Source organism: Diachasmimorpha longicaudata, chromosome 4 (assembly GCF_034640455.1).
Source record: "Diachasmimorpha longicaudata isolate KC_UGA_2023 chromosome 4, iyDiaLong2, whole genome shotgun sequence".
NCBI lineage: Eukaryota > Metazoa > Arthropoda > Insecta > Hymenoptera > Braconidae > Diachasmimorpha > Diachasmimorpha longicaudata.
Genome location: NC_087228.1, coordinates 8,905,429 through 8,927,651, shown reverse-complemented (window position 1 = coordinate 8,927,651; position 22,223 = coordinate 8,905,429). Strand labels below are relative to the sequence as shown.

At 38.5% G+C, this 22,223-nt stretch overlaps 2 protein-coding genes and 1 long non-coding RNA gene across 5 annotated transcripts in view; all 3 read left to right on the top strand.

Moving 5' to 3' along the window:
• LOC135161750 (hemicentin-2) overlaps positions 1-22,223 on the top strand; it is a 177,195-nt gene that overhangs the window by 58,376 nt on the left and 96,596 nt on the right. The gene's annotated exons all lie outside the window — the stretch shown is intronic.
• On the top strand, positions 56-11,510 carry LOC135161751 (uncharacterized). 3 transcript variants are annotated; one of them, XR_010298858.1, is made up of 8 exons: positions 56-1,793; positions 2,079-2,136; positions 2,222-2,892; positions 3,219-3,276; positions 3,361-4,198; positions 4,449-4,506; positions 4,592-4,746; positions 10,809-10,937. XR_010298858.1 is itself a non-coding variant. In XM_064119612.1 (6 exons), coding segments are annotated over exons 3-6 (402 nt in total). In that variant the 5' UTR covers positions 4,046-4,198; positions 4,449-4,506; positions 4,592-4,926; the 3' UTR covers positions 11,328-11,510. The 3 variants fall into 3 exon arrangements, 1 of the variants encoding a protein (XP_063975682.1); XR_010298859.1 differs by lacking the exons at positions 4,449-4,506; positions 4,592-4,746 and having other exon boundaries at positions 59-1,793; positions 10,809-10,946; XM_064119612.1 differs by lacking the exons at positions 56-1,793; positions 2,079-2,136; positions 2,222-2,892; positions 3,219-3,276 and adding exons at positions 11,160-11,214; positions 11,326-11,510 and having other exon boundaries at positions 4,046-4,198; positions 4,592-5,015; positions 10,809-11,064.
• LOC135161752 (uncharacterized) lies at positions 12,969-13,521 on the top strand. Its single transcript, XR_010298860.1, has 3 exons — positions 12,969-13,134; positions 13,214-13,271; positions 13,355-13,521. It is a non-coding gene; the product is annotated as an uncharacterized LOC135161752 (long non-coding RNA).

Below are 22,223 nucleotides of genomic sequence, written 5' to 3'. Positions count from 1 at the left end.
CAACAATTTAACACAACAAACTCCAGCAAACTCGATGTCCACTGGTTCACATACGAGTATTCTCTTCTCTCCATCCCAAGCCGTATCGTTTTATCGAGTGAAGCGAGAAACTATTCGCAAATGGTTACGCCAAAAGAAGTAGAACAGAAGAATCGAGAGGGGCTCCTTCTCTTCTCGAGGAAACCGTCCAGTACCGTTTATCGCTTCGTGGTATCGGGTACAAACCGTCGGAGAGCTGAAAAACCCTGGAGGTTGAGTTCAAAGTGCACCAATTTGGATAAACTCTCGTACGACCCTTTTTCCCCCGTGTAAAACTCAACCCTCAAGATCGTACCTTACGATAACAATTTTCCACCTCCGTTTCTCTTCGGGCTTTATTTGTCTCGAACAAACTTTGAAATTTCACTGGAGAGAATTTTTCTTCTCCAATTGAATTCCGTTTAATTCACGACATGTGTTACGTACATGTCGGCCATTTTTCAAATTGCATAGTGAATTTTTCTCACCTGAGTGGAAAGGAAAATTAAGATATTTTAGTGAAACAGTTAATCGTTATTTTATTTAACTCTTGATTAATCATTTTCGGATTATTTCGGACGTGATTACGTGGACTAATTGAAATACTGGTGTATAAGTCGACTGAGCCTATTGCTTATCATATTCTACCAGCATAAACCCATAAATCCAATGGGCTATCGATTTCACGTGAAATTGCCAACTAGAATTTACAACTACCAAGTTGTTGGAAGTCGACGACTCTTGGACGACACTGTACAACTTCGGGTATTTACCCTCATACATACATGTTATTCACCCACTGGTACGAGAGTAATGCACCAACACAGGATGGCGCACGTGCGACGAGTTTACAGCCACCTCCTCCCCTTGGCACCCCTCTGGAGCGACTGTGTACTAACACCATCTCCGGACGCGATAATAATTTCTAGGCCTGTGCCTCCTCCAACAAACCAGACTATACCTTTCCACGAACAAAGGGCACGTAGTCAAGCGGTATAACGCATTACGCCATTTTGCACGGTGAAAACCTGGCAGCTACCTTAGTGTAGTGGTGAAGAAAAAATAGGGAGGAGGGAGAGTCAAACAAGGCGAGTTGTTAAGGGATAAATTTCGAGAATGAATTCTTGATTGAAATAAATTTTTTTTTCGCGGTGGAAAAATGTATTTCGACTCATCATTGTCGCGTTCCTATCTCCAAATTTAGTAGAAATTAGTATGTGGTGATTAAATTTATTTGAGGGCAGAGAAAATTTATTCTGACGTGTAATAAAATTTACGTCACTCGACTGATAAGATTTTATTTAATACGGTTTCATTTGAAGATGTTTTAGGAAAAATTCTGACAGTATTTGGCCAGAAGTGAAGGTATGATGATATTCATAATCGATCTTCTGAAATAACTGAACATGAGTATTATTTTTTCATATGGTAATAGCAATTCGTTGATGACAAATTCCATATACTGATTGACGTCAGTGAAATCCACTTCTCTTGAAATGATATTTCTTGCATCCGTTATGAAAAAATATTGTCTTAAAGAAAAATTAATGTTGATGAAATAAACAGTGCAGCGACTCGGGGGTCTGATACAAAATATAAAGGCGATCACTCTCACTGCTTACCATTCACACGTTCGGCTAATCAATCTCATTTGGCGAGAAAAATTCTGAGAATTTAGCATTTCTATCATGAAGTACCTCTCAATTTTCATGTTCATTGCGATGCTGTTCGCGGCTGTTACTGGACAACCTGGCTGCAGAGGGCGCAATGCCAGGGTCAGTTGCTATGAAAAATATACCACTTGTTTTTGCGACAATTATATTTTACACGAGAAAAAATATTTTATCTGAAGAAAATCGAAAAATATATTAACAGTAACTTCAAAAATTCGTACTAAAAACCTCCTCTGAAATTCACGTAAATTAATAACCTTTTTTACAAATATCTGAAAGTTTCAGGACAACTTTAACTTCCTAATAAATTTCAAAAACAAGTGCGCTGAAAATTTTGGATCGCTGCGTAATTGATGATTGATTTTTTAATGAGATTGTTTATTTCAGTGTCGATACCATCATGAGTGTTGTGGAAGCCTACTTTGTCGTAGAGGCCGTTGTGTCTGTACGTAAAAATTATATTTCTCTGTCATTAACGAATCAACTTTCACAAAAAAATTATTAATTTTTACGTGATTGTGCTTCTATAGAAATTGCGACATATTCGAAGGAGAACTACGCGATTTCCCGGCCCAGAATAGGATCCTGATCGGAGATTGTTTCAGACAGAAAATCCACACCACATCATCATCATTCTTCTACAAAATTTCCCATAGATTTTCTTGGCAAAATTTACTCTTCTATTTGGTAAACGTGTATTTCCAGAACAAATAAATAATTTTCCCAAGAACCCTATCGTCTTTCTTACCACCTTCCTCCGAATCCCCCCTAATTATTAATTCATATTTATGCATTAATTGATACCAATTAATTATTCCAAGCCAAGAGCGACGTCATATGAGAAGTGCATAAATTACCTTCCATAAAATATATTAAAAATACAACACAAACTTTGATAAGACGTTAATCATCTGTTAACCAACCGCGATAAGATCAATGAAGAATACTTTTATCAGTAAATTCATTACCAGCAAATATTTATGTAGAGGAGAATAAATTTTAATATAAAACTCGAGAGAACTGTTCTTATATAAAAGCACCCATCGCTCTCACCGTCCATATTAATGATTTGTTTCTGCCCATTGACAAGAAAATCAGAAAAAGTTACCTGTGCGTCATGAAGCTTTTCGCTGTTTCGATTCTTCTCGCGATGTTAATCGCTGTTGTCGCTGGACAAGGCTGTGCAGCAACTGGACGCCCGGTTAGTTAATTACCTTCAAGATAATTATAACTGAAGATTCGTGTTCACTTCTTCTCAGCTTAACGAATAATATCAGAACCCAAATTGCTGGAGAATTCATGACGAAATTTCAAGACAATTTAAGCTTTAAGCTCTAAAGCGATTGCAACTCTACAATTAGTTTTAAAACTGAAGTAGTTATGGACCCATTAATTGACCCTTCACACAGAGAAATTCAAGTCAGTGGAGATGAGCGGAATTGAAATGTCAGATCTCGATAGATTGGATTCGATGGAATTATCTATCGATGAATTATCTATTTTTTATGATACTTTGTTTGGTTCCAGTGCATTCGTCATGAAACTTGTTGCGGAGTCTTGTGGTGCCGAAACGGAAGATGTGCGCGTACGTAAATTAGTCTCCTTTGAGAACAATGACCAAATAATGTAATCAATAAATTCTCATCTCATCGTGATTATTCCTTCTCAGGGTAAAGACCCATCCAACCGGAAGAGACAGCACCCAGAATGAGGCGACGAACAGGCATTATCATGGCGAGTCATTATCTTTGAACGATCATATTCGGAGAGACTTTGGATTTGTTAAACTCATACGTATCATTCCTTGAGAATTTTTGATGGGAAAACTTTGTTCCTATAATCCACAATTGTTATGTGATTATCCTTCATGAATGCTAATTATAAAATACATATATTCAAGCTCATTCCCGCTTTCTTCTTCAGTACCTTAATCTACGAATTAAATTTGATTTAGGGGAGTAACTCATCTGGATTTGATTTTAAAAGCTGCAAAATTTGTTCCTTGATCTTTAAAAATATTTTTTCAAAGGGGAATTAAATCGCAGTAAATATCTCTGCTGAGATAAAAATTTTACGATATCTAGAAATAACCTCTGAAATAACTGTACCCGACAATCATTTTTAAACATTATGATGAGATAATACTTACATTCATACGTATTTTGACGTCAATGGAGACCACTTGTCTCATTGTAGTTCAATTTTCCTGCATTAAAAAAGCAAATGGACGATTCTCTTATCACTTTAATTCAATATGTGTAAATATTTTTCAGAAAAATATAAATATCAATAAAATAAGCTTTACGGAGAATCCGGGGGACTCTCATCTCTGTTATAAAGGCGATCGCCTTCGCCACTCGCGATCAAATCCATCAATTGAGTTTGTGAGGAGGGAAATCGGGAAAAGGAACTTCTGCGGCATGAAATACCTTTCAATATTAATGTTTATTGCAACGCTGCTTGCAGCTGCCTCTGGACAACATCGTTGCAGAGTACGCGGTAGCCCGGTCAGTTGCACTGAGAAAATCGATCTTAATTTATTGAGTAATTATTGGTTCATCAGGACCAAGTTCTCATCGACGAGAATAGATTTATCCGGGAGAAATTATCCAAATCGATTGGAAAAATCAATTCTTTCTACGCAGATGAGATTGAGTATTAAACTCGGGTTGATGAAACATTTAATATTCCATTTACTTTCCTGGTATACTATCCATTGATTTTTCCAGCACATGTTTATGAAATTATTCATTTCAGTGCCGATTCCATTATGATTGTTGTGGAGGACTAATTTGCCAGAGAGGGCGTTGTTTCTGTATGTAAAAATCCTCTCTCTCTCTGACGTCTATTTAATCCACTTATTATCATAACAATTAATCATATTGACTTTTCTCTCTAAGGAATAAAACTGAGAAGAAGGAGATAAGAAATAAAATCCTGAACGAGGATTGCGGTGAACAATATATCATCCAATATATCAGAAATACATAACCAAATACATAATAAAACTATCACTGAAGTCGACTCTTAGTAGAAGTTCATCGCAACCTCAACTGTGAATAAAATCCCGGTATAGTTGTAATTGTATTGTTTTTTTTATGTATTAGAAGACACAATACCAATATGAATTTTATTTCTCTTCATTATTAATGCATTTATACAATGATAATATATATGCAGGTACATTATCACCATCTTAATCACTTTTCCAATACTATAATCTGCAGACTGATAAATGAAAAAGTCTGCAGAACAAAATGCCAACAGAGTTAGTCTTATAAGAAGATTACAAGTGATTATTTTTTATTTAGGATCCGAGTCTGAGTAAATATCATGTTATTTCCAGTTTTTTTTTTTTTTTTTTTTTTTATTGTTTTAAAGTGATGAACCCAACCTAGGGGTTATTTACACTTTCAGAAGTATTACATTTCTCATTTGATACATTGTTTTTTTTTTTTTTTTTTTTTTTTTTTTTTTTTTCCCTTAATTTCTAATTCAGATCTGTATTTTGCAGTTTTTGAGGAACTTACATATTTCCTCTATGTACCCAAAATCTGTCGCATCTAGGAATTTTTTTGTCGTATACGGCCTAGGAATTTTTTTTTCTAATAGTCTGTCTATCAGTTTGTCTCTTTGTTGTTCGTACCTGGGGCAATGCCATAAGATGTGGTCAAAAGTTTGGCTTTCTGCGCCACACGAACAACTGGGATCATTGGAGATCCCAACTCGAGCCAAAGAGGCTGCGAGATGATAATGATTAGCTCTGACGCGATTGACTGTGACAATACATTCTCTAGAGAGCTTACACTTTCCGTACCATGGTCTTGCAGACTCCTTGTAAAAAAGTTCGAAATAATGTACACCTTTTTCCTTCCCTATTTCGACGATTTTGCTAATTGTCTGTGTTCGTTCTTCCTTCTTAAAAAGTGCTCGGAAATCCGTAAAAGGTACCCTAAATTCATGACTAAAATCACCTTCCGCCTCTCCCGCCAACTTGTCGGCTTCGTCATTGCCCTCTATGCCGCAATGCGAGGGAATCCAGATAATTGGGATTTCTGATAGAGGATTCGATTCTTTGGTTATTTCAATAACTAATTGTCTGATTTCAGTAATATATGGATTTGTTTTAACTGCTAGTTTACCGCTATTAAGTGCCTGACAAGCACTCAAGGAGTCTGTTAAAATTACGTATCTGTGGCCTGGATTTTCCTTTATAAATTTTAACGCAAGTGTAAGTGCAACGCATTCAGCAGTGAAGCTTGATGAATATACATTTAAGGTTGTGGAGATACGCGTGTTCATCTCAGGACAGACGCACGCAGCTCCAACATAATTATTATTACTATTTTTACTTCCGTCAGTGAAGACTCGGTAATAATCGTGACTAGTTCTCTGAAGCTCTTCATTGACAAATCGATTAATTTCGTTTTCCCCTTGCGCCGAACGTCCCAAGTTGTCGTTCAGGGCGATGGGTACAATGTAGGCATCAAATGAGTGTGTGAATATATGATAATTTGTGTCAATGTAAAGCGATTCTTTTAGAGGGAGCACCTCGCAGATACATTTGATCATTAATTTGTCTCTAGGACGGTGAGAGTAAGAATTAATTTCGAACAGGTTGTGGATAATTTTTGCTATCTGTGATTGTTGGTTCGAGAGCGCTTTTAATAAATATGTCTTACAGAGAAATTTGGCTCTATCCTGAATATACGTGAGTTTTGATTCTCCGATGAGGACATTAGTGGGGGTTGAGCATCTATACCCAAGCGCTAATCGAATAGCAGAATACTGGATTTTCTCAAGTTTATCTCTCATGAATTTTGTGTTGGGAAGATATATAAAAATTCCATAATCAATGACTGATCGAATGAAACTTTTATATAGAATAATAAGAGTGGAAGGGTCAGAGCCCCACCAAGTTCGTCGGAGAAACTTTACAATATTTAGAGCCCTCAGTGTTTTTTGCTGGACTTTACTTACTTGATATTTAAAATTGAGTTCAGAGTCAAAATTAATTCCCAAAAACTTGACTACTGGGCTAGGTGTAATTTCTACATTATCGATGGTGATTTTGACTTCTTCAAATTTTAATTTTGTTTTAGTGAATTGTAACACAGTAGTTTTGTTTGGAGCAAGTTCTAAACCTAGTTTATTCAAGTTTCTCGATAATTGCGCAATGGAGTTTTCAAGAGTCTTTACTTCCAGAACAGATCCTTTATATGAGCAATATAATGCGATATCATCGGCAAACAGAGAACATTTAATATCTTGATCGATGTTTCTCATTATATTTCGAGTATAGATGGTGTAAAGCAGTGGAGACAGCACACCTCCTTGGGGAACTCCTTTGCGAACTGTCAGTATTTTATCACCAATCGACTCAGCGTGAATAAATCTTTCGTGTATTAGGTGTTTAATAAAGCGGAGGGCATTTATTGGGCACTGCATATCTACTAGGTTATCAATCATTATGTCAGGGTTGACATTGTCAAATGCCCCTTGGACATCTAGAAAGACTGCGATTGTTTCTTTGTTTTCTTTCAAATTAAATTCCGCGTTAAGATACAAGTTACTCAGGTTGTCAATACATGAAAGTCCCGGACGAAAACCTGATTGGTAATTGGGGATTATATTTTTAGATTCACACCACCATTGGAGTCTATTTTTCACCATAGTTTCGAAAGTTTTTGCCACACATGAAGTCAAGGCTATCGGTCTGACGTCCCGATTATTCGGTTTCGGGATAAAATGAATGAAGGAGTGTTTCCACTCATCAGGGAAATCTCCCGTTGTGTACATCTCATTAAATATGTCTAAGAGAACGAGGTGGAGTTTAATGGGTAGTCTTTTTAATAACTGATAGGTTATTCCATCTGGACCTGGGGAGGACTCGTCTTTTTTGGTATTGAGGGCAAAATTGAGTTCGGTGAAATCAAAGATTCGATCAAGGAAGGAGTAAGGCATTTGGAGGAGAGGGGATTGAGGATCTGAGGTGGTGGAAGCTGGCGCAATTTTGTTCAGAGTCGTAGCAATTGATTTCGTGATTAATTCGGGGTCCCGAGGGTTGTCTGGTTTGATTTTAACCCATGTATTGTTCAGAACTTTACTTGTTCTCCAGACATATTTTCCGTTTTTCCTAAAGTCAATGCCTTCTGCAAAATTAATAAAACAGGATTTTTTTTTCCGTTTGAATGTTCTAGTAGCAGATGCAACTGCTCGTTTATAACTACACAGATCAGCTTCTTCTTTGGTGGCTTGCCACTTCAAGTAAGTAGCCCTCCTTAGTTTCGTGGCCTTCGCGCATTCCTCGTCCCACCACATCACTGGATTTTTATGAAATCTGGGGGGTACAGTTCTTCTCGTAGGAGTACATTGTTTGACAGTCTGGATAATATCGTTTATGAATGAGGAATATTTTTGAGACGGTTCTAGGTGAAGGAAATATGGGTCAAGATATTGAGGAAACAATTTTTCAAGGAGTTTAATCAGCTCCTCCCAGTCTGTACTCACCGATGTGATTTTTAAAGAACGTTTGTGATAAATGCTACGTTCTGTTGTAAAGCTTATAAATAGCGGGTAATGGTCTGATCCCCACGTTTCATCATTAGCGATCACTGTCATTATGTCAGCAATATCGGGAGTAGAAAAAACTAAATCCAAGTTAGAAAACTTATTTCTATAGATGTCCAGATGTGTATTGGTTGTGGGATTATGTAGAAATAAGTTTTCGGTTTGTATAGATTCAAGTAGTTTTTCACCATTAATGTCATTTTTTGCACAATTCCACGACTGGTGATGCGCGTTAAAGTCTCCTACTAGAACAGATCGTCGAAATTTCCTCGTAAATGATGTGATTTTCTGCCAATATTCCAGCTGAAGAGTTGCCCCAGGAGTTCGGTAGCATGCAATAATGGTTATTGGGTCTGAGACATTAACAATCTGTATTGCAGCGATTTGTACATCAGGGTGTATGGGCGGACCTGTGTCAATAATTTTGATTTTGATGTGTTTTTTGTAAATGAAGGCAATGCCTCCAGAATTCACTTTTGCGTCTTCTCGGTGCGTTTGACAATCAGGAAATTTCAATGTACGAGTGTCTTGTGGATCAATCTTGGTTTCTACGCAAACGATAATATCATTCTCTCGTGACGCCAGAAGAACATCCATGTAGTGTTTTCGGAGACCACGAACATTCCAGAACATTGTTTTGATATCGATCGTTGTAATTTCCATTGTGTTGTTTAATTGTTTACCTGACTATTGGAGGAATCAGTATCAGTCTCAAGATCATTTTCAAGTCGATTCGCCAATCTCGTGATTGACATCTTTATTGTTATGTCATCAATGTGTATTCCAATATATCGAAGGAAGAGTATAAAATTATCCATTTGATCACTAAATTCTGCCTTGATTTTACTGGTTTCTCGATCGTTTTGCCATGCTACCAACATTTCAACGAATTGCTCATAATTAACACACCATTCACTACCTGATACTTGAAGGTGTGCCCGGAGGCGTGGTGTTTTGGAATGAATCAAATCTTTAGTGAATTGGGCTCTCTTTTGTCCTTTAGCTTCCGAGTTGAATCGGTTCCTCCTTTTCAAGGGTTTAGGGGTGACAAAACCTTCGGCGTCTGTATCTCTATCCCTGCCGTTGGTGCCCGAGGTAGGTGATTCGTTTGCAGTGTCATCATTCCTCGTTCGTTTCAGCGTCTTATCATCGTCGGAGCTTTCCGCCTCTGATTCGCAAATTTTGCCTGGCGTACGGGAACGTTTGATGGAGGCAGATTCAGATTCCATAAGCGTTTCCTGTGCTGTTTCCCTGGTTTTCGGTAGTTCTGGAAATTCAGCGTTATTCAATACAGCGGAAGTGCTCAAGTCGGGTTCGGTGACATCGGTTTGGTCTATCATACAGTCCTCATAATTTTCGATCGTATTGTTCACTGAGTGAGCCGTGCTCTGAGAGGGACCCATTGTCTGGATTTGTGGACAATTGTTGCGGAAGTGACCGGTTTCTTTGCAGTGGAAGCAGACCGGACTTTCCGTGGATGGGTAGCAAATATAGTCAAAGTTATTCCAGCTGATTTTGATGACCTTGGGTAGCTTTGTCTCATCCCCAGGGTTAATGGAGACTTGACGACGGAAACTTTTGACGTGCTCATATCCAGGGACTTTGGACCCTGCTCCTATGTACGTTATCGGTGAGACAGTCTTGATGCCATATTCTGTAAGTTTTTCCTCTAGTATGTAGTGAGGGAGAGAAGAGTGTACGCTGGAAATAATAAGGCGCTTAGACTGCGAAACTAATGGTCTGATTCTCAATCGAATCCCATTAATCGATAAATCTGTTTGGGTTAGTATCAGTTTGTCAGCTGTGTCGGGAGAATCGACGTAAATACAAACTTGACCTCCCTTGAGACGTGAAATTGAAAAGACTTTCTGTCGTCCTATATATTCACCAATGCATGTCATAAACTTATCAACAGGAATACCTTGAATGGGATCGATTACGATGGCTCGTTTGTTATCAGGGTGGACGTCCCTTGCCAGCCGCTGAGAGTACAAACCTCCTTGCCTTTTCGATTGCCTATGATCAGTGTTTCCTTGGGACACAACTGTCATCCCGCTAGTGGATGCTGTCATTATATTAGATATGATTTTTCCCTTCTCTTTACAATTCAAAAGTTTCCCAGTCTACGAGAGACTCTACTAGAAGAAAAGAGGGGAGAAGTGCACTTCCCCCCTCCTCTCAATGACACTTGCAACAAATTAATTTGTTTTCATAGAATGTACATTTGTCCAAAATCGCGATTTTCCAAAGTACCGTGAACGCACAGGTAAACACGATTGACACTGTCACGGAGCGTAAATACGAAACACTTCTTACTCGTTCGACAGTCAGTCTGTCGTTTTCATTATTTCCAGTTAATGATGTTACCCCTATAATTGTATATCATTACCGAGGTCCTCTTTAGTCACATGACTCAGTAAAGCTTAATGATAAGATCAAATTTTTTTTGCTTTCCAAAAAATGGCCCAATGTTTAGGTTTTTTTATTCGGTCGGTTGAGTATGTAAAATAAGGATTGATAACGTATTGATTCTTCTTCGATCCACAGCAGCAAGGTGACTGAGGAATACTCTTATCTGCTCAATGCATTATACCCAAACATTTGCATAAGAAGAATAAATTTTGACAAAGTAAACTTTCCGCGAACGGGGAAGACTCTGTTCTCATATAAAGACGATCGTCTGCGTCAATCGTCACTCGTATCGACAACTATCTGCATTATGAAGTACTTTTCTGTTTTGCTGTTCCTGGTGGTGCTGATTTCGGCTGTGACTGTGGAAGGCTGCAAAACATCTAATATCCACGTAAGTTATGATAAATAATATGGCTGCTGAATACATATGTTTAACATTTTTGACGATTTTTGAATTAATTTTTATGAATTTTTGTTCGATTCCAGTGTCGAACCACTTCTGAATGCTGTCGGGGATTACGTTGTTGGAGAAGATGCATCTGTACGTATTTTTCCCTTAAAGCTATTCATTCTTATCGGAAGAAGTAATTTTAGAACTCTTTTTAATCAGGGAATGATTAATTAATCGATTTTACCATCATAATTTTTTTAGAAATGGAGAAAAATCAGGTAACGAAGGCAGAAGTTCTGTCATGCAGCAAAAACGTGGAGCTTCCTGGACGATTTTTCTTCTGCAAACTTTTTAAATAATTACTTTTGTTATTATCTTGTACCTATCCATACATACCCAACTATGTAAATTCACGAAAATACATCATAAACAAAACTGGAATGAAATTAATTGTGTCTCAAAATTGCGAATGTATTAATCTTTCTCAATCCAATATATTAACGATACAGAATAAACTCTGGTAAAATATTAATTGTTTGTTGGGAAACCACGATAAGATGACTGGAGAATCCTCTTATCAGTATTTATTATTGGCAAACATTCGCATAGGGGAAGATGAATTTTAATAATAATTCGGAAGACGTTTTCTCATATAAAAGCGATTGTTCTCTACCATCATCTGTTGTAACTTTGTGACGAACCAGAAGAAAGTCCGAGAGATTCGTCTGAACATCATGAAGTGCATCGCAATTTTAATGTTTCTTGCGATGGTGATTGTTGCTGTCACAGGACAAGGCTGTGCAGTAACTGGACGCCCGGTTAGTTTATTATTAAAATTATGACGTGAAAAATTGGGATCCACCCAATGCGTGAAATTTAATTGCTAGAAATTTGCCTTTACAAATTCCTAAAAATGTACATTATTTTTCGCATTTACGAGTCAATTAATTTATTAACTACTAGAAATATTTTAAATAAAATTCTTTGACTTCCAGTGTATATCTAAACCCGATTGTTGCGGAATCCTCCAGTGTCGGGGAGGACGATGCGCTGGTATGTACCAACAATCTTTAAGAAATAAATCATATATCATTCATGTCCCTATTAATACGCTTTTTTCATTTTCGCTCCATTAATTAGTGTTCAAATCCTTACTCTCTCGTCCTGCTCAGCAAATTCTAATGTCACCATGATTTTTTTTCTCAGTGTAAAGGCACATCCACACGGATGAGGCACGAGTTCTGCTCCAGAATAAGACGACGTGAAGGAATTTTACATGTAACGAGTCCAAGATATTAGAATACCATGTGCTGGGTAGCTTCCGTGTTCTTGACGATTCAAACATAGCACGTCCCAAGGATATTTCAGGAAATAACTTTGATATTATAATTCATATTTATCTTGTACTCATCTCCAATAATTACTCAACTTGTGAAATATATATCGCAACATATTATCCACTTCGTGATTATTATTTTAATAGCAGAACCCAAAAAATTCGTTGAGGAAAAATTATAGATAACAAAATTCCAGTTGAAAGAGTACCATTGCTCCAGATAAATTTAGGGTGTCCTTTTAGGGTGTAATTTTTGCATAAAACAGAAGATGAAATCTCGTTGACTTGGAATTATCCCATTATCCTATGGATTATTTAATTTCCATATATTCTATGGATTATGGACTATAACAAAGACTATTGTTATTCTCCATCATCTCACTGAACATAAAAACCGGAATAAACTTTGACACGACATTGTCTCTATGACGACAACCACCAACAACACTAATGACGAAGGCTCTTATCACCCAGATCCATAATATCCAAACATTTACCTAAGTAAAAATAAATTATGATAAAGAAAAATCTGCGAAAAATTTGCACACCTTGCTCTCATATAAAAACGATCCCTTTCGCCACTAAGCACTCGTGTTGAAATTCATCGACTGTCATTATCAGGGAGAAAGTCAGGCGATTATCAACGCACCATGAAGTATCTTTCTATTTTTATGCTCATTGCGATGCTGCTGGCGGCTGCTAGTGGCCAACGATGCTTCGGGCGCAGTGCTCGGGTAGTTAATTATATTATTACAATAATACCATTAAACAATCGAGGATCATAACCTTTTGATAATATTCTATTGATTTCAGTGTGTATTCCACTGGCAATGCTGTGATAACATGCGTTGCTTCGGCGGGAATTGTTGGCGTACGTAAAATTTCCTCTTTCATCTATCAAACTTTACTCACAAATCAACTGATTTTAACAAATTGGAATAATTTTTTTTACAGCTGGACGGTAGAAACACCCACGAGTGAAAGTAGTACGAACAGTCCCACCCCAAATTGAATGCAATACGGTGAATAATTAATTTAAAAAAAGAATTTATTATACTTTTCTGTTGAAACTTAACTATTAAAATATATAATAGTTACGAAATTGAATAATTCATTAGAAGCTTGACTATCATACCATATCACACATTTTATACAAAAAATTATCGGTTTTTAGAGACTGAGCTTCTTTCTTCTATCTAATCCCTAATAAAAGTGATCATCTTGCGGTCAAGTGCCCCACAAAGCCGAGTTCATCGCACCGATTCCCTTCTTAATCAACTTTAAATTCATAAACCACCTCATTTTCCCCTCCCCTTCCCCTCCCATCAAGAATCGCAAACAACAAGCATATGAGCCAACGACCTTCCCCACTGCGTCAGTCTGACGGAAATTATGACATCGTCAATGTCATCGCATGAGGTCGGAAAAAAATCTACCTCTCCCTCTAATGCGTTGTTCTCCCAGCTCCTGAAACTTCCAACAATTCCCCGGTAAACAGCACCATCTCCCCATCAACAATATTCCATCTTCCTTTCACTCATCCATTCCTTCAACTTTTTCACCGTCACATGGTAGACGTGTTGCACGTAATCGTAATATACCAGTTTTACACCGTTTTCCACAAGTGGATGAACGAGAAGCGGAACTGCAAAGCCCTTCCACAAGTGAGAAAGGAGCATATGGTTCATCCTTGGAAAGTTTTACGAGATCCTTTTGTCGATGGAATGATCAACTCCACCGCCCAGGAAATTTCAGGGTAGTTGAAGATATGTATGAAATCCGTCGTTTCCCTTCTCGGCATCGAGGGCGTCTACACTAGGTGGTGAGCTAAAGGGCTCCGTTCGAGCAGTCAAGAAGATCGTTTTGCAAATTACGAGTGTAGCTATACAGTCTCCACCCTCTCGATGCCGATGGATATTCCACGTGCAAGCTGTAAATGTAAGGTGACGGAGGGGGAGGGTGGGGTAGGAGGAGGGCTTGGGATGTACTACACTACGTGTAGCTGCACCCAGCACGTATTCAAGACTTCAGCCGTTGTGTGCTTCACAACGAATGGAGGAGTGAAGGGGGGCAAAGTTGCAGTATCTCGGGGAGTCTCGGGGACGTTTACATGACAGGTACAGAGCTTGTGCAGATTTTACAGTCATAAATGGCACGCGTCTATCCTCTTGTTCTCGCCTTTTCTCTTGTCAACGAAATAATGTGTCGACAATCAGGGGATGATGGAACTTTAGTGAAAAAAGTTCTTCAAAAATTTTCAAATTTCCTGTTGCCTCCAAATCATTTCCAAAAAGGATTTGGAAATTTTTACAGATGTCACATATTTTTAGGATTTTTTATGTAGAAATACATGAGAATGAGTTCTGTTGACATTATGAAACATTCAGCGAGACAATATGGGAAATTGTGGGGGGAAAATATATTTAATTGTTACCATCTGCAGTCGAAACCAATCGGGATCAGGGAAAAATACAGTGGAACCATTAAATCCAAAATATCTTTGATATGAATTCATAAAGTATGAGTTCATACCTCTGTTATGGCCACAGCATAGATTGCAGCCCTAAGGGCCTGGCCACGTAGACAGGGGGATTATTGAAATAATTACATGGGTAATTTCACTCGATAAATTGTGGATAGGCGTCTGGTTTTGTTGTTCCGTTTTCAACAAATTTAATTAAATGCAGGGACTACCATTCATTAGCATAATTAACCAGAAAAACTTCTCGTTGAATTTTCGAATGCTGTTAAATCCAAGTGGATTTCCCTACTGCGAGGGGGGTTGCTAAGCCGATGAGCCGATTTACTGCTCAAACTCCACAGATCACAGACGTAACCGAGATATCATAATGAGCTCCGTGGAAAATGGGGGAAAAAATTGCCGGCAGTCTCGCCATGGTCGCGATGTAGCACGTGGGGGTGGGACGGAGGGAGTGTCACTGTCAGAGTGAAGCTATAATTTCCCATGGATTCCCTGGTCTTTGGGCTTATTTGAAAATAATGTGCAGTTATCATAGTGAAATATGGGGGTTCCTTATCTGTGACGGACATGTCATGGCGATTTTTCCTTCTCCGCCCAGCTAAACCTACAAAATTTTGGGGAATTTCGCTGTACGAAAGATCACTGTGTCCTTCATTTTTTTTCATTAATTTTTAATTTTTAACAGAAGTCTCGCTCATCATGCAGTGAACAACAAAACTTTTGATGAAACCGTAAACTATTGCAATTAAATTCCAACAAATCCCAGGCAACGAGACATTTAATACTCGCTGTGAGGATAATTGTTTAGCGTACGATGTTACCTGAATTGAATTCTAAGGGATGTCACGCGACTCCATAGGCATAATTATCCGAGAACATTGACTTGGTAAAGGGAAGGGACTGATGGTTATTCCTCCGTTGCAAGAATGCAGGATTGAATCAACCCCTGTAGTACTCCCTCGAAAATAGGACAGGAGTTTTCTTAATCCCTTTTGTGAGGAAGGGGGTTGTGCAGAGAGGAGTAGAACCGCATTGTATGCCAAGTATTGTAATCCCGAATACTATACTCCGCCAAACCTTTGCGTTCGGTTTCCCTGCAATAATACCGGGAAAACCGTTTCGAATTCTGAGTATATCCAAATGCCAAATGAGAGGGCACGGAAAACCACGAAATACCTCAGCGATGGTCATTAAGCTGGAAAATTATTACAAACGCACTGCATAACATTGCATTGTATTCTGTGGACCACAGTCATTCATCAATTAATCAAATGAAATGTTAATAGGATAGTCGATTCTGGTTAATTCCCATAATTGCGGGTATTGCATCATCTTCGGGGCAGATCATGGTGAATTGTGGGTGGAAAATATTCAATTGTGTTGCAGCCATTTTGAGCATATTCCTCTCGTAAATTAATAAATTAGAATAGCGACCTGGGGGGCAGTGGAACCCCAATTAAAAATAAAAACTTTTATTTAATAATTTCCCAAGTTGACGCACTCCTTGGATACATTTTTCAGACATTAAAAAATATTTGAATTAAATGAAAATTTAGGAGAATTTTAAATGAACAGGTGCATAAATGTCTCAATACATTTTTTTTAAACAAATTTTCATTTGTAACTTTCTTAACCGGTACTGATAATTAATTTGCGATCTCTAATAGTTTCTTGAATATTTCTGTCTGTGTCGATATTTCACAATTGAAAGTAGACTTAACAGTCCATTCCATACAAATGTCTTCACTTCTCCTGAAAACACTGATTCCTGAGTACTATCGCCTGATACATTCATTGAAAAAGAGCCCAGGGGTATTACCCACTCCCGAATGAATCGAATCAATTACTCTATCGGATTTCTGTCTTCCCCCGTGCACTTGAGAAATCCACGATAAGTCATGAATCACAGTGCGAAATACACTGGAGCATTTCCACCTGAGAGGCATGATACAAACAGCCGTCAAAGCAACGCTAGTGAGTATCGCAAGAAAACTCTCAACAGCTGTCTGAAGTGCTCGACGTCAAAACACTCCTGATTTCACACCCATCCGCCACCCCACCGCCCTCCAGTCCCGCACCCCTCGCTCACCGTCCTCCTTCTCGCGTCACCTATCCGACGCAGGAAGCGAAAAAAGCCCTTTTGAGAACCAACCCGAGTGATTTTCCTTCTCTCTGGCTCTGGAGCTACAATATGTAAGTACAAAAGTCTAGACTCTCGACAATCTGCGCCTGAGGTGCCGGAGGGAGAGGGAGGCATAATGCGATCGCGAGCTCAGGACGATGTGAGTCGGCCGATTTGTTGACAAAGAACTGCTCGCGGGAAGTTCGATTAGCTGTTGAAGATTGTTTCTGCGGGAGGAGGATCTCTCATCGGGGAATACTTTGGTTTCACTGTGAGAGAGAATTTATTTTTTTATTATTTTATTGATCTTTAAAATTTATCGTGAGTCATCGCTCCCTCACTTCTATCACGAAATTTAGTGAACATTATTGAATGACAATTAATCTTTTTAAATAGATTGTTTATTTTGATGCAACCTAAATGTTGCCCTTTGGATAAGGGGGAACGTTCTAGAACGTTTGGTGAGCTTTACCCTATCGGTACACATTTTTTTTATTTCATTAGAATAAAATTTCTTCAATCTAGAACACCACTTCATAATCATAATTTTTCTGTTCAAATTTTGGGGAAATTCCTTACAAATTCTATTTGTTAAGAATTTCCACGACTCTTACCAACAAGTCTTGACTATTCCGTCTTTTGCTGGTCACACCCTTCGTCATCATTTTCCCCTCTCATCCCTAATATCGTGTCTTCATAAACTCAACAGCGAATGGGATATTGGGAGTTCTCTCCCCAGAGAATTAAGTTCGTTCATCAGCATTACCTAAAGGCATCGGCTCATCCGAGTGGCATTGAACAACCCCTAAAAAATTAAAACACGCATTCGTGGCACGTATGTCCGATTGAGTGTGGTGGATGGTCGTATTGGATGGGGAAATGAAAGGAGATTTCGAAGTGGAAAAGGAACGATCGGGCAAGACCGTGGAGCTGCCCTTTGTCCCTTTTACACATGTGACTCAATGGATGCACTTGTGCCAAATGAAATTTACATTATGGAGAGCAATGGCCTCCAGTCCTTCGGGAATTTCAGGAGAATTTTTTCAGATCTATGGGGATGAAGCGCAGTGAGGGCGCTTCAACGAAATCGAAACGAATGAATCTATTGGGGGGCTGCGTCACGTTTTATCAAGAAATTCTACAAGAATTGATGGTAAACAATCAGAAATGATCATTTTTATAAAGATAATCGCCCCTTTCGTGAGAACTTCAGAAAATTGAGGGGAATTAATTTTTAATGATAATGTGCAGCGATTCTTTAGGGGATGATCATTATTTTCTCGGGGTTTATTACGGTTCCAGAATGACAGTTTTCCAAAATTCCATAAATTGTCAAGGAATTCCCCGACAATGCAATTCACTGAATTTCATTGAATTTCGTTCACTTAAATTTTCAGAAAATTCAATTACCCTTTTGGCCGATCTAAATTCCAAATTTCAAAGAGAAATGAAGTAAAATTAAGTGACTTTGATGATCCACACGATGTGCAAACGACAGAAAGAGGAATTAACAGCGTTTACAGACCCTCATCAACTCCAGAAATCTCTTGAAACTCCGCTCAAGCGATTTCAGATGAATAACAAAGGCCCCAATTCGCCGGATATAAAACAGAAATGAATGAAAAGTAATTGGAGAAGAGAGGCATACGCTCAGCACACGGCCAGCCCGAGAGCCTTAATTCCGTGGGGGTGGATAGAGCAGGTGGGTAAGTTCGGGGGAGCGTTAAAAATATTTTAATATTATGCAAATGTGATTAAACGCATTTCGCCAGTGCCCTGGCCACTGTTAAAAAGAGAAGAGAGAGTTCCAACTCATCCTCTTATTTCCCTTTTTCTCTCCTTTATTCAACTCATCTTTTCTTTTTTTTTTAACCTCGGTGGAGTATATCCCCGGTGGTGTACCTCAGCACTTGGATAATATTTTTTCAGTGGAAAATGTACCTATTGGGTACGGCAAAAGTTGAGGGAGTTTTTACACTAGAGAGAGCGGAGGACTGGTCGTTTTTTCTTTTATTCATTTAATATTTTCTTACACATTTAATTATTAAATTCAGTTTCGGAAAATTAATAATCTTCCAGTTTCAGCAATTAAAATTGAATTAATATTTCATTTGCATTGGATTGTCTCAAAGCATTTTAAAAAATTGAAAAGTCATTCGATAATGTCCTCCATCGATGTGTCTCGATTCCATTATTTTTTTGAGTAACCAATTTATAAAAATGTACTGTAAAAAATAATCAATCAATCGCGTGAATAGAAACCAGAATTTTCTATGAAATTTCCCTCGGTTTCTGTTCGAATATTTCAAAATCAATTTGGGGAGAGATGAGGCAGTATTATTTTCCCTCATTTGCATGTGCACTGAACTCTTCACGAGCCATCAATATGGAAAAAAAGACAACTAAATCACGGCCACTGATCGAAATGTCCACGAGTCCATTAAAGCATCGGTACACATCCGAGCTTTCGGCAACCAATGTAAAAATATTCACCAACTACTCTCATCATTCACCAGCCAACTTTTTCGCAATGGACGCAGTGCCCAGTTGTCCCCATTCGATAGGGAACGAATTACAGTTTATTTATTTATTTCCATCGCCTCCCCTCCCCGTATCGGCACTCTAATTTCCTTTTTCTCCCTCGTTTTTTTCTCCACCCCGGCAGTTTCCCGGCTCGTCGATGTCTCTCGTCTCGTCGGTAAAAAAAAATCGGGGAGACGTTTTACCCTTGGACCAGACGAGAACGAGACGCTGTAAATATTCGACGCGTGGAATTTTTAATCCCAAAGTTATGCATCACTCGAGAATAGATATACATTGGGAGAAGTGGGTGGGAGGTTTTTCTTTATCGAGAAATTATTTCTGTTATTTGGGGGGTGGTATTTTCTCATGCCCGAGTGAAGATAAATATTACTATAAAATTTTTATCATCTCGATGGAAACGAATTCTTCAGAAGACGCAGTGAAGTATCGGAATTATCGGAATAACAATAACACAACGAAAATAATTGAATTTTTTCAATCAAATATTTCATATAATAATTCAGGAAGAGCTATTTTCTATAAAAATTCCGATCATTTGTTTTCCTAAACAAAAAAATTATTAATTATATTTTTTTTCATCAGGCAAAACAACCCATCGTGGCTAAATAAACAGCCCAGGAAATGGACGTTTATTTTTTAATAAAAAATTGAAATAGAGACTCGATTTAAAAAATTGTCATTGAGAGCGTATAAAAAAAAATTTTAACTAAAATAAATTCATTTCTGTTTCAGGTAAGCATTCAAAAACATTACACCCCAGCATCCGAACATTACGAGGTCATAGGTGAGTAAATGCAAACACAAATCCGTACCGCTGATTATGTAATAATCCGTGCAAAATTCTCGGGACATTGCACTGAGTGAGAGGATTTCTCGTCAAATAGGGCCGCGGGGGGAGGGTGAGGGAGGGAGTGCACGCGGTTGAATAAGCGGCCAGTGATGATGGGAATGCCAACCCAAGACCAACAATTGGCACCGTCGAAATATCTGGGTATAAACGATGCCAGGTATAACCCGCAGGTTACACGAGGGGGTTTAATACGTGCGACACGCACATACCCCTCACCCCTACCCCTCGCCTAATACCAACGATGGAGGGAGTTTGAAAGCCACAACCTAATATCGGTCGGTGGTTCATTAAAGCCATTCCGTGGAATGCGCGTGCGCGTGTACATACGATATTAGAATTGCCGACATACTGAGGTGGGGTGTGGGCTGTTGTGTGGGGTCTCTAGACACTAAATGATTGATATTTACATGAGTGTCACAATAATACTGTCGGAGGTCGATCATAAGTACCCGGATTTGACTAATATTGCGTTTGAAATTCACTGCATTAGGGATAGGGATCTTTCCACCACTTCCGAATGATTTAATGGCCTCGGGACATGGATGAAATTTGGGTCATGTTTGGTAATGAGTAATCAAAAGCAAGCTTTGGGACTTAGTTCGAAAATACAGGGATTAATGGAGGGTGGTATTATTGAGAGGAAGTGGTATAGACTAGGGGATTTTTGGAATTTTTCATTGCGAAATGTTTCGTGATTGTTTTTTTCATTGAACACGAAATTGACAGTACCGTTGGATAATCAGGAGTGAGGAGTGTAATTACGAGTTTAATTATCGATTTGATATGAATCAGTAAAATTTTGGTAAAAATATTTTTAACGGTTCAATTAAATCACAATATGTACTGTCGAAAAAAATGAATCTACTTTTTTCGGGAAATTATTACAGTCTTTGGATTATTAAGAATTGTCGAGTCATTTGAGAATTCAATTACAGCTATGGCATAATTTTCAAAAAATTGCAGATACGTAGTACTTGAGAAAGTACATAATTTTTTTAAGACGTCAATCAAAAAGACATTTTCACAAACGTTCCACCATTACTCGCAAAGCTCGAAGCCACATGATTTTCTGAGAATCATTGTTATTGCGTAAATGACGAGCCCATTGCACCCCAGCAATGGCTGTTCCACTTGTACAAAAGACTACCCTTAGACCAGAATACCACACTGACACAGAGATATTAACACAGAAGTTTTATATTCCAAAAGAGTGGAGTATTTCCCTGGCGATCTCAATGCCCTTATCACTTACCATTTCCTTATCTCATCGCGAATAATTCAATTTTTCTCGCTCCACCTATAGTCCACCCCCTCTCCCTCGCTCAACATTTTACGTTATCCTTCGTTCCCTTTTATTTTCATCGAGGAAATTATTTTTCAATCTCTCGAAAAATATTTCTCTAATACATTCTGCAATTTAATATCATCTCGAGTGAGTGGAAAAAAATAAAAGCAAGGAAATAACAGAGGAAACGTTCAGCAGGGAAAGCGATGAGGGGACGGAATATGGGTTGGGGCAACAATAAATTTTCCCCCTCAGTTTTCCTGCTCCTCGGGAAATCAACTTTTCAGGGGAATCGAAACTATCGACAAACAATTCACGGAAATTTTCGAGAATTCAGCGATGGTGCTGGGGAAAAGGAGGCGATCGGGGTTGTAGTGTACAAACTCAGCTGGATAGAGACTGGGGTGGGGTAAGGAGGGCACAACCGCGAGCGTTTTGGGGTTACGGGTCGAGAGGAAGGGGTGGAAATTTCTCGGATACGACGATTCCCGCGGGATCTCCGCAATTGCGTGCTCCATCGATCACGATGAAGGTACTCCC

Coding starts and splice junctions, on each gene's coding strand:
- LOC135161751 (XM_064119612.1), top strand. CDS start 4,927: ATGAAAAAGTCTGCAGAACAAAATGCCAACAGAGTTAGTCTTATAAGA. Junction 5,016..10,808: donor TATTTAGGATCCGAGTCTGA/GTAAATATCATG, acceptor TTCGATCCACAG/CAGCAAGGTGACTGAGGAAT. Junction 11,065..11,159: donor GCAAAACATCTAATATCCAC/GTAAGTTATGAT, acceptor GTTCGATTCCAG/TGTCGAACCACTTCTGAATG.